The 11,369-nt window shown below is 35.8% G+C and overlaps 2 protein-coding genes across 2 annotated transcripts in view; both read left to right on the forward strand.

The window, feature by feature from the left end:
• neto1l (neuropilin (NRP) and tolloid (TLL)-like 1, like) overlaps positions 1 to 2,682 on the forward strand; it is a 135,350-nt gene extending 132,668 nt beyond the window's left edge. Inside the window, exon 11 of the mRNA XM_036558694.1 lies at positions 2,404 to 2,682. The gene's annotated coding sequence lies outside the window, so the exon portion shown is untranslated. The remainder of the gene's footprint in view (positions 1 to 2,403) is intronic.
• Positions 2,683 to 4,005: 1,323 nt separating this feature from the next.
• Positions 4,006 to 8,030, forward strand: timm21 (translocase of inner mitochondrial membrane 21). Its single transcript, XM_036558695.1, has 6 exons — positions 4,006 to 4,606; positions 4,722 to 4,784; positions 5,362 to 5,459; positions 5,546 to 5,619; positions 6,176 to 6,281; positions 6,406 to 8,030. Exons 1-6 carry the CDS (start codon positions 4,294 to 4,296, stop codon positions 6,496 to 6,498), a joined length of 747 nt encoding a protein of 248 aa, XP_036414588.1. The 5' UTR covers positions 4,006 to 4,293; the 3' UTR covers positions 6,499 to 8,030.
• The last annotated feature ends 3,339 nt before the right edge of the window (positions 8,031 to 11,369 follow it).

The raw sequence follows: 11,369 nt of genomic DNA on the forward strand, positions 1-11,369 counted from the left end.
AAAATGAGGGAAGTGGGTTTGACTGAATGTTAAGCAGCCCTGCCTGTCGCACACAACTGATATAAAAACTACATATTTGAATTCATTACCAGCCTTGAATGAAAAAGAAAAGCATTTCCTCTTGTTGTCTTTGATAATTCATTAATTTTGTTACATTAAGCCTCTTGTTTTGTGTCTGTTGAATCACACTGTGAACTGTGCGCTGTTGTGTGTCTTTGCTCATGTTCTACGTTATGTTGCATTGTCTCCATTATATAGACTTCTTGAAAATAGTGCAATCCTGGATCAGTACGAACGAGCTTCAGTGAAATATGAAAACATGGACCGGAGATTTACACCAGCATGATGACATGGACACTTTAGTGACAATTATAGGGCCTACAAAACACATTACAGATGTAAATATGTCTCTGTAGCAAAGAAAAAGACTTGCTTGGAATATCTGAAACTTGAATTTAGGAGCATTAAGTTAGTCCATTGCCCTTTTATCTTCGGATTTTTTTTAAAACTTTCAGTCTAAAGATCACACAATGTCAGATGTTATTTTTTTGAAAGAGAATTATTTCACTTCAGTTTACAAGAATAAGTGTGAAGAGTACTTCTTGTTTAATGTTCTAGTGCATGCATTTGTTATTTTGCCATAAAAAAGATGTTTTGTTTTGTTTTTTATACACTGGTATTGCCGCTGATTATGATTCTCCATATCTACAATCTACACATATTTCCATCATTTTTGACTTTTGCATGTTTTACACCTATTTGACATTACGTTTAATGATTGATCATACAGGTAGCTTACCCAGAACTATTTTATTGTAGAGTCTAATCAAAGGCATTGTGAATTAAACTAAAGTCCCCCTTAGAAGGCTAATTCCTGTACTAACGTATGCATGCTAAAATCTTAATGAAAGATAAAACGTATGGCTAACCTAATTTAAGAATGTTTTATTTGAATTGGATGAATTTGCAGTATAACATTAAAAGTGCAGGTGCTTTGACAGAAAATACAGTAACTTTTGCTACATTTTAGTGGCACATAACCTTTGTACATGAAACTTTTGTAGCTGGACCACCTTTAACACTCAGTTTATGTATGCTTTATGAGACAAATGAAAATAATAAACTTTGACAAGCTTCCTTTTCATGTTTCTTATGCCACCTGGGCCTAAATCGTAAACTGAAAAAAGAAAATGTGTTGTCTAACATACTGAATATTTGATTTTTTCTGAAATTGGAAGAACATGTTTGTCACTAGCATGTGGAACTGCAATGATTAGCAATGACTATTTTATTAAATAGCAACTAAATTTGTACTAATGGATACAGTATGATATTGTGATGATTTTCTTTCCCAATTCTGATGACAGATTGTATGTACATTTCCTCTACTAACAGGTAATGCTAAATGACTTAGTACCAAAGCAGCATTAACATCCCGTACATACAGACACATTTTTGTTGCTAATTTTGATAATCTTAACAAACATTTTCACTCTCACTAAGCAGTAATGTTCAAAATGACATACAATGCATATACCAACTAATACTGTACCATCAGCAAAGGCTGCAGCACAAGACAAGGTATGGATATAAGCAGGGCGTGGGAACTGGGGGTGCAGAGGGGGCTGCAGCACCCCCGATTTCAGGATTGCAACTGTAAAAATAATAATAAGACATTCTGAACTGTCACTTAGATGTATTTATTGTTGTCACGCACCTCATTATAGCACTATGACGTTCTGTTTGATGTAAGCTAGAAAAAAAATCAATTGAATTGATGTCATCGGTCACGCCACATATACTCTGCTTGAATTTTAGCACCCCCATCTTAAAACACCTGCCCGCGTCCCAGGATTAAAGCTCTGTTTCATTGGCTTTTTGATTATAGTGTCAGTTTATAACATGTTTAGCCTATTATGTCATCATAATAGTAACATTTGAACCCTTGGCAGAAAATGGTAGAACTGTACCGTTTATTAGCAGATCAGATTAGCAAGCTAAGTTGTGATCACCGAATTGAATTGATCACTGTTAGTGCTATGACTTGAAACCAAACTCACTTGACCCTTTAATAAAAGACATATATTTGCCTTTTAGTGAAATGTTGAAGGAATAGCTCAACTACACTCTAATGCTGATGTAGCTAACAGGGAATGGAATGGAATAGCAGCTACCAGTGAGCATGAATTCATTTGCAAGTGCTATTCGATGTCAATTTACTTTTATTCATGTTTTTAGCATGTAGGCAAACTGACACTGGACCTATACTTTAAAATGTATGTAGTCTCATATTTGGAACAATGTTTTCTATTTTTCCTGTGCAAAACCAATAAAGAATATGCAGTAAGGAGGAAAATGTAGGATTTTGGGGTTGACCTAATAGTGTTTTCACTTTTTCTACAGGCAGATGCACCATTGCCCTGCATCTTTCCAAGTTTGACCGCTTAAGGGGCTAACTTATAGCACCCTCCTACTGACAGGACTGTTGCATTCAGCGAATATAAACGGCATTGTGGTCGAACTTGCTTTTTCTCTGATTGCCTTGGGCCTCTTGGCTTTTGGTGAATGCCACTAACTCGTGTTCCTACGTTGAATTTAAGCCCCTGAACAGTATTTTAGCACCTAGACAGTAGGCGTATGTCTACAACTCCTGACAACAAACTGAAATCCAGGGGTGTATTGATGGGGGATGTGGTGGGGGGTTTGTGGGGGTAGGATGGGGTTTGGGGAAGATTTTTTCATTCTATTCTCCATTTTTTTAATTTTTCATTGTGTAGAATATGAGTCAGCTATTTTTTCTCTTGTGTGACCTTTACAAAAAGTTATCTAATGCCAAAACAACATTAGAATTTCAATGATGGTAAATGTCGATTCAAATTTGTTACTGTCTTAAAGCAAACATGAATGAGCTGCATCTTTTTATCACCTGATAAGCAGATGTCAGTTGCCTAAATTTGACCTGATTTTTCTGTGATCTGTCTTCTAATCTTATAACACTTACCCCACCAAGCATCTCTGTGGACACAAAATGAAGAATGTGGATCAAAGTTAGATTCAAATCTCAACCATAATCTAGAAATCGGTCAGCAGGTCTTGTCTATGCATACTTTAATAGAAAAAAAATCACTACAATCTTCATAGATGAATTATTGATCAGTGACTTGAAGGTAGAAAATCACAGATTTTTTTTTCATTAAACATGAAATGTCTGTATGTTCAAAATTTGCTCATTTGACAAAAGGTCTTCATTTGGTTCAACGTTGGATAAAATCCTGAACATATTGTTTTCAATAAAGTGACATGAATAATTCTGTCGAATTCTTGCTTCATGCTTGATTATTACATGACATTTTACAGAAAGTATATGAAAGCTCTGTTGTTTTGAATGTTTCGCCTCATTAGCCTGCACAAATTGGAGAGGCTTTTAACTTGTATGTGCTATTTATATTTTTTTCTTTTCTGGGAACTGAAAACTGATAATGAGAGATCAGAATTAATGATGGTTTCACATATGAAAGGTAAGTTAAATAATGCACCAAATTCATGCACACATTTTAAAAATAATTACTGCGAAAGTTAAAACACTACAACTCCCATGAGCCCCAGCTACCGTGTCTAAGCTGCGAAGTCAACAGAAATCAAGTCTTAAAAAAAGAAAACACAAATAGAGCATGTATTTTATTCAGTGAAAGTTAAACATGAGTACATTTTGTGAGATAGCCCACTAATGATCAAGAAGTCAGCATATTTGACTGCACACGTTTTATTCAGAAATTTTCAAAACACTACAACTCCCATGATCCTCAGCGGACATCAACAGCCGTCTAACAGACTAAAAAGTCTCACTTTGAAATATAAAAGATTTTATTCAGTGACAGTTATACTCGATTAATATTTGTCGTAGTCCATAAATAACCATATAGATAAGCTTAGCCGTGTAAAAAACGTTTATGTTAATATGCGAAATTATCACAGGGAACTTTAGTTTTGAAGGGGAATATTAGCACCAGGGTTGCTAGGACAAGCAGTTGGACTCTTAATGAGAACTAAGATTGTTTTTCTAGGTTTTCACTGGCCATTTTGTCAGTTAATATCCACGCTGTCTTGAGAGAAAACTGTTTTTGTCTTTAAGTAAAACAACAGCGTGTTCGTAGCTAAGCTAGCATATCAGATACTTCTCGTGAAGCAGCCAGCTAGCTAACCTAGTTAGCTAAGTTAGTGGTACCTTAGTTAACGTTAATATCTGACCAGAATCAAATATAAATCGGTTATTAATTCTTAATAGCTGGCATAATGGCTTACTCTCTCATATTCAGAACTGGCAGAACTTCACATTGTGTACAGCAGATATTAAAGCGTGTAAATATCACCTCGTCTCCACAAGTGTCACCTTTGCAGGTGAATAATCCTGTTTTAATCCAGTTAAAGTTAACTAAATCGCCTTTTGCCCAGTGGACATGTATGCAGCGCTGGTTTGCTGTTCAAACTCGAGATTTTCACGCTGGAGCTCAGTGCAGGAACATAAAGGATCATGAGGGAAAGGACAGGACCCAGGTGTCAGTCCATAAGAGCCAGACATCATCTGGCCTCTCGGCGTCACAGAAAGGTTGGTTTAGGGATTTTATTACAGTTCAGACGTCATAATAAAGTGTAATAGCTTTATGTCAAGACCATGCTGTTGGCAGACGTAAGTACTCAGTTTTGCTTGGTTTGACCAACAGTAAAGCAAGCTGGGAAAGATTTCACCTATCTGATAGTGGTGCTCATTGGACTTGGAGTCACAGGTGAGATTAATGCTGTTTTGGAATTTCCTAGTTAAATTGTTGATTATTTAAAGGGGCAGTCCTGCTTAAAACTAGCATTTGGTATGCTAGTTGTCATGATATGTAATATTATGCAGTGCAGCTTTGCATCCCTCAGCTTCATGAGTTTGACAGAATTTTTATGTTTTTTGTCAATAATCAATATTCTCTCACTACAATACCCAGCATGCATTACACAAATACATCACACAGCCATTATATCAGCTATCTGGCCTCCTTCTGTATTAGCCAACTAGCAGGAAAAAATTAATTTGAACAGTCCCCCCACAATTATCCACCCCACTGCACTTGTAGTCTGTCAAATGCTCCTCCCACCTTCAGGATGCATCATCAGAAGGGAGCTTTTCTAGACTTTAAACCAGAAAATCTCTCTCTAGAGACTACTGCAGCTCCATAGTTGAGGAGAGTAGGCATATGTAAAACAGATGTAGTGATAGTTTAATTTTTCATTTTGCCCAGAGTGTTCCTTTAACACTGACAGTGTGCCTATAGAGGTTGTATAACATCTAAAGTATTGACTTGGCATCATTTCTCATAGGAGGGCTTCTGTATGTCATCTTCCAAGAGCTGTTTTCATCATCAAGTCCAAGCAAACTGTATGGAAAGGCATTTGAAAAATGCAGATCACATCCAGAGGTAGGCAAATTTGGAGAATTTCATCACAAAATAAGGCACCTTTTTTCAGAAGGAGTACACAAATGGTTGCTTTGTGTGGTTTGTAGGTAATTGGAGCTTTTGGTGAGCCCATCAAAGGCTATGGAGAAACCACTCGCCGGGGTAGAAGGCAACAAGTTCGGTATGAAAGCTGTACTTATTTTTGAATGTTATGAGACAGGTATACTTTCCAGTTCCAGTGGTATGCAGTCATGTATTTGTGGTTTGTGTGAAATGCTCCATTTTGGAGAAACACAGTGTATCAGACTTGTTCACAGTAGTGGTGATAGGAACCAGACGTCCACCTCTAAAATCTCCCTCCCAGTTATTAACGAAATGGTTATGAATACACTGCCTGATGCATGAGGCATTGTTTTCACAATAGTTTTGAGGTTTTGGCATAAAATGTTTTTTCTAAAATGTTTTTTTTAAAAGACAGTCATGGTGGAGGGGTACATGCAAGGTGTTGTAAGGCAAAATAAGAGTCCCCAAAGAAAAAAATATATATTCATGTCAAATGAAATGGATACATTTGCTTAATGGATATATCACCACCGTTATAAAGATAACTAGGCTGAGTTACTTTGAACCATTTCAAACAGCATCAGAACACTTTGCATGATTTTGTTTACAAAGCAATGATTGAACTATGCGGAAATTTAGAAAACTTCCCTTTTAACTGGCTAATCTTCCTGCAGACATATTGAATACATCAAGGATGGAGAGAAGTACATGAGGCTGAAGTTTTACATTGAGGGCTCAGAGCCGGGACTGCGCGGAACTGTTCATTTAGAATCAAAACAGGTGAATTTCAGAATTTCATTGAGCTCATTTTAGTCATCTTATTTAAAAATATCATTTCTTTGCTATACATGTAATATGAAAATGCTTATGAAGTTTCATTTGTGGTGTTGATCTCATTTTACAGAATCCTGAGACGGGAAAATTTGAATTCCGCTACATATTTGTGGACATAGACACATATCCCAGGAGGACCATAGTGATTGAGGACAACAGATGATCATTTTCAGGGAAATTTGTAGAAGTGTAGTCAGTGAACCCTGGACAGGTTCTCTTCAAGCACTTACTGCTCATATTGGAATTAAAGCCTGTTAAGCTTTATGTTGAACTTTATTTGATTGCATTCGGCTAGGTTTCCATGCACTATAATAGCAGTATTTCCCCTAGATTTCATATATTGCGTATTTTGAAGATGTCCGTCTATTTTTGCAGGGAAATTTTACAAGGAATTAAATAATGAAATAATATTATTTCATTAATTATTCAGATTTATTCATATCAGTTTACACTAGGTGCTTCAGAAAGTGGTGCTTATGCAGATTTTGTATTAATGATCACATCCCTCTATGTTGGGGTCAGTGATTACTGTGCAATTTGCAGTTTCCCAGCACTTCAATAGTTCCATTAACTGTAGCCACATTTTGTAAGTCATTCTGTTTAATTGTGTCCAGTATATGAAAATAGCTGATTCCAGATAAGTGAAGAAAATGAGCTTTTGTGCTCGCTGACATGCTTGCAAACTGCCTGATTTTCGTTAGTCACTGGTCAACTCAATATACTTCTTAAAATGAGTTTTTGGCATCAGCAATTAAATCATATCGGCTGGTGCTGCAATTCTGTCATTTAATTAAGATGACCTGGAAATGAACCAAAATAGTGGTCATTACTTGTCATATAATCGTTGTGTTATGATGACAAGCATTGGACATATTTGGATTTTTGCATGCTTTGAAATGTAGCTGTTGTAATATGGAGTGATTGGAAAAGGAGAAAAGGCTTAAAGGGGCATTCCACTGATTTTTGAAAATTTCTACGTTGAGATGGAGCAAAGTCATTCAGTGTTTTAATGTGAAATGGTTCATTGCAGAGAAATTCACAGGCTCATATGTCTTTACAGTGGTGGTGATAGGAACCAGGGTCCTGTCTACAACACAAATATAGTCATTTTATTTACCATCCAAAAAGACCAGTGAACCTGCATGTGCCTTCTGAGATTTCAGGGGTTATGTTGATCATAGTGAAATAATGTTAAATCTGAAATAAGAAAAAAAAAATGCTTTCTTTGGGGACTGTTTTGCCTCATGACGACCTGCATGTACCACTCCGCCATGAATACATATTAATAAATACATTTTCGGCCATAACCGTATTTCAGATCTGCCATAAAACAATGTCCAAGACATCAGGCAGCAATTTCATAATCATTTCATGTAATAACTTTGTGTGAGGGAGATTAGAGGTGGACATCTGGTTCCTATCACCACCACTGTGAACAAATCTGACCTGGTAAGTTTCTCTAGAATGTAGCATTCCATGTCAAACCACACAATTTTTGAAAAATTAGTGGAATTCTCCTTTAATGAGAGCAACTGGAGTGATGCCAAGCAATAATTTTCATTAGCACTAATGATCTCTGTTGTGGTGAATAAAATCACAGTACTTTTTGTGGTTGTACTTAATTTATGACGCAATATGAATCAACTTCCAGTTCAATATCTTCATATGTTTAAAAAGGAGTTTTGAATGCATTAACTGATGTTTCATGAACCTCAATTTTTGTCTTTTTTATTTGTATTGCTTTCCGTCACACTGATAACGTCCAACCAGGTTAAAAGCAAGAAAAAGAAGACAGAAAAGCTCACATCTATGAACAATGGCATTGCCTTGTCAACCCTAATTTCTATTTCTTAATCATGTGCAGTGAGCTCACTACGCTTGTTTCTTTACATAATGCTTTAATACTAATTACTTACCAAATATTTTAATGTTTAAAAATTATTTTATGATATCTTCAACACAGATACTCAGATTCCTCTTAGACAATGTTATGCAGTCAGAGACAGTGGAAGCTCCCTCTCTCGCTGGAGTCCAGCAGGGGGCAATATTGTACAACTACAGGAATTGTGCAATGAACGGCAAACCAATTGGGTGCCACATTACTATAGATTTACTCTGTTACAGGTCAAAGAAACTGAGATTATCACATTTATGATCCAGTTTATGCACTGTTAATGTATTATTGAGTTTTCTCTCATTGTAGATGTAGACAGGTCTCTATTGAAAAGCAGCTAATACTACCAACTCATAGTTTAATACACATAGACTTAATACACATGCTTTCCAGTGCATGTGTCTTCAAAGGAGATCAATAGAAATTAATAACCTAGCAGGGTTTATGATCAGTGCATGATGATTTCCTACTCTGGTTAGATTATAAGCTTTGGTACATTATGAATTTCTTCATTATTTATGGAAAATAATTTATGTAAGTGGCAAATGGTTAAAAAGGAAATCTAATTTTGTACAGTTAAGAAAGAAAAGGATCATGATAGACATACACTGACAGGACTGAAGGACGCCAAAGCAAAGAATTGTATAGAACATTGTAAGATAGAATATCTTACATTTTGCAAAACTCTTAACTCTTTTTTAATCTTCTTTTTTCTTTTTCATATATATATATATATATATATATATATATATATATATATATACATGATTCCCCTTATATATTATTTCTGGTTTCAAGGCCTGAAGGCCGTATTGATTGGCTCTTAAGCCATGAGGCTAATGTTGTTAATAAGTAATGGGAATCCATGTCACCCAAAATGCTAAAATGATAGACAACTGTTGTATTAAACACTGAACATGCCTTGCCAACTATGTTTATAATAGGAGGGAAAATTTTGTTACTTTAATTTTTTCAGTGAACCATTCCTTTAAAGAATAGAGCTTCTAGTAGGTTTTATTCATTAGGTATGTTGAAGACTAGCCATATTGAAAGGGATCATTTAACAAATCCAGTTGAGTTGGGTGAATAAATAATTTGTCCCTGAAATCTTCTGTTTGTTAATATGAATTTTAAATAATTATCCAGCATTTGTATTTATTCAAGCTAAGCTGTTTATAATACTGAAATGCTTCTGGCCATCCAAACATCTGATAATGCAAAGGGCTCCTTCCACATTCTGATGTGTAATAGAGGTGAAAGTAGAGAAAGTGTGCTTATATGGTAATACGTCCTCTTTGTGTTGGCGTGGGGTTTTCCTGTAGTGGTTTACAAGAGAGAGTGGGCTGTGTCTCAAATCAGCTGCTAGTTATGCACCTAGTGAACTTCTACCTAAACTAGGGGTCCCCAAACTTTTTGTCTTTGTGGGGCCAGGGTGCAATGTTGGTGATGGGCTGAGGGTGTAAGTGACAACACAATATAAAAATAAAGTCACATTGAATAAATAAAACAAAAATGATGTAACATTACACTGTATTTTTACTAAATTGTATAATACAATTTTAAAAGGAAAATAAGAACTGAGCAAGTTAGTTTAAAAATATCTTTCCTCATTGGGTGAGGGGGTGGAGTTCTGTGAAATTCTGGCTGGCCAAATTAAACATCCTCACGGGCCAATGTTTTGCAGGCCTTATCTAGGGAACGAAAGTCAGTGACCTGATGAGGTCATGAAGGGCCTGGATTTACTGGAAGTCAGGACACTTAAGGCCAAAACTTCAGCTGTTACACTGTGCACTCAACTTTAAGGGGAATTTTCTGCATAGTTCAACTCTTGAGATGTAAACAAAGTCATTTAGAGTGGTTTGGTGTGAAATGCTCTGTTCCAGAGAAGCTTAGTATTGTTCACAGTGGTGGTGATAAGAATCAGATGTTCACCTCTAAAAGCCCCCTCATAGAAAGTCATTACATTAAATGGTTATGATGCTGCCAGATGCCTGAGACATTTTTAGGACAGTTTTGAGGAGATTTTGGCCTGATTTTTTTTTTATCTGTTCATGGAGGAGAGATACATGCAGGGCATACTGAGGCAAAATATTCTCCAAAGACAACCTATTTTTTCATATTTATCACTACTTATCATCATCATAATTACATATAAAACTCAGAAGACGTGTAGGTTCACTGGTCTATTTGGATAGTAAATAAAATGGCTTTATTTGCATCATGACCCCTGGTTCCTATCACCACAACTGTAAAGAAATCAAAATCTAATAAAAGCCTGACAGCATATTACAGATTTTAGCATTTTAAAACACTCTGCAAAAGACAATACTACATTTGGACTCCCTAGACAATGGCTGATCGTCTGTTTAGTTTACTACATAAAGAAAACACGTGATCGATCATATACTCATCTGAACAGAATAAGAAATACTAGTGGTAAATGCATATTTAAATCTGAGGGTGGCTCTCTTATTCTCTTGAGGGGAATTCCACAGATTTTTTGATTATTTCTGCATAGTTCAGTGGTTATTCAGAGTTGTTTGATGTATTCATTTTATTTGCTATCCAAAACCACCAGTGAACCTACACTTGTCTTCAGAGTTTTTGTAATGTTTGTAGTGTTTTGTTCATGATGGTAAAATAGTAGTAAATCTGAAAAGAACATAGTCTTTGGGGACTATTTTGCCATACATGTGCTAGGCCAAAACCTTCTCAAAACTATCATAAAACAATCTCTCAAACATCAAGCAGTGTATTAATAGTCATTTTATGTAATAACTTGTGTTCGCCTAGTTCCTATCATCACCTCTGTGATGATACAAACGACTCTGAATTACTTTGTTTACATTTTATGATTCAATTATGCAGAAATTTGGAAAATCGACAGAATTCTCCTTTAAAGTACATTTTTAGTCACTTTTAAAATAGAAGATCTCTAAGGGCACAAAAATAGTACCATTTGGACTGTGGGATGTATTGGGTTACTTTAAGCTAAGTAAGAATATTCTAGTGTCTTTGAGATCATTTAATACCCTGGAAATGTTTGAATCACGAGTTACTCTCACTACGTAGGGAACAAGGAGTCGATTTGAGTCGCAACCAGTGAGAACGGTAAGTAAGTGCTTTAGCATAAATGACGC

Source organism: Colossoma macropomum, unplaced genomic scaffold, assembly GCF_904425465.1.
Source record: "Colossoma macropomum unplaced genomic scaffold, Colossoma_macropomum, whole genome shotgun sequence".
In the NCBI taxonomy this organism is placed as follows: Eukaryota; Metazoa; Chordata; class Actinopteri; order Characiformes; family Serrasalmidae; genus Colossoma; species Colossoma macropomum.

What these genes read in the sequence shown, in the direction of transcription:
- timm21 (XM_036558695.1), top strand. Translation starts at nt 4,294, where the DNA reads ATGGCTTACTCTCTCATATTCAGAACTGGCAGAACTTCACATTGTGTA. An exon ending in AATGCAGATCACATCCAGAG is followed by an intron (nt 5,460 to 5,545) that starts GTAGGCAAATTT and finishes TGTGGTTTGTAG; the next exon opens with GTAATTGGAGCTTTTGGTGA. An exon ending in TTCATTTAGAATCAAAACAG is followed by an intron (nt 6,282 to 6,405) that starts GTGAATTTCAGA and finishes CTCATTTTACAG; the next exon opens with AATCCTGAGACGGGAAAATT.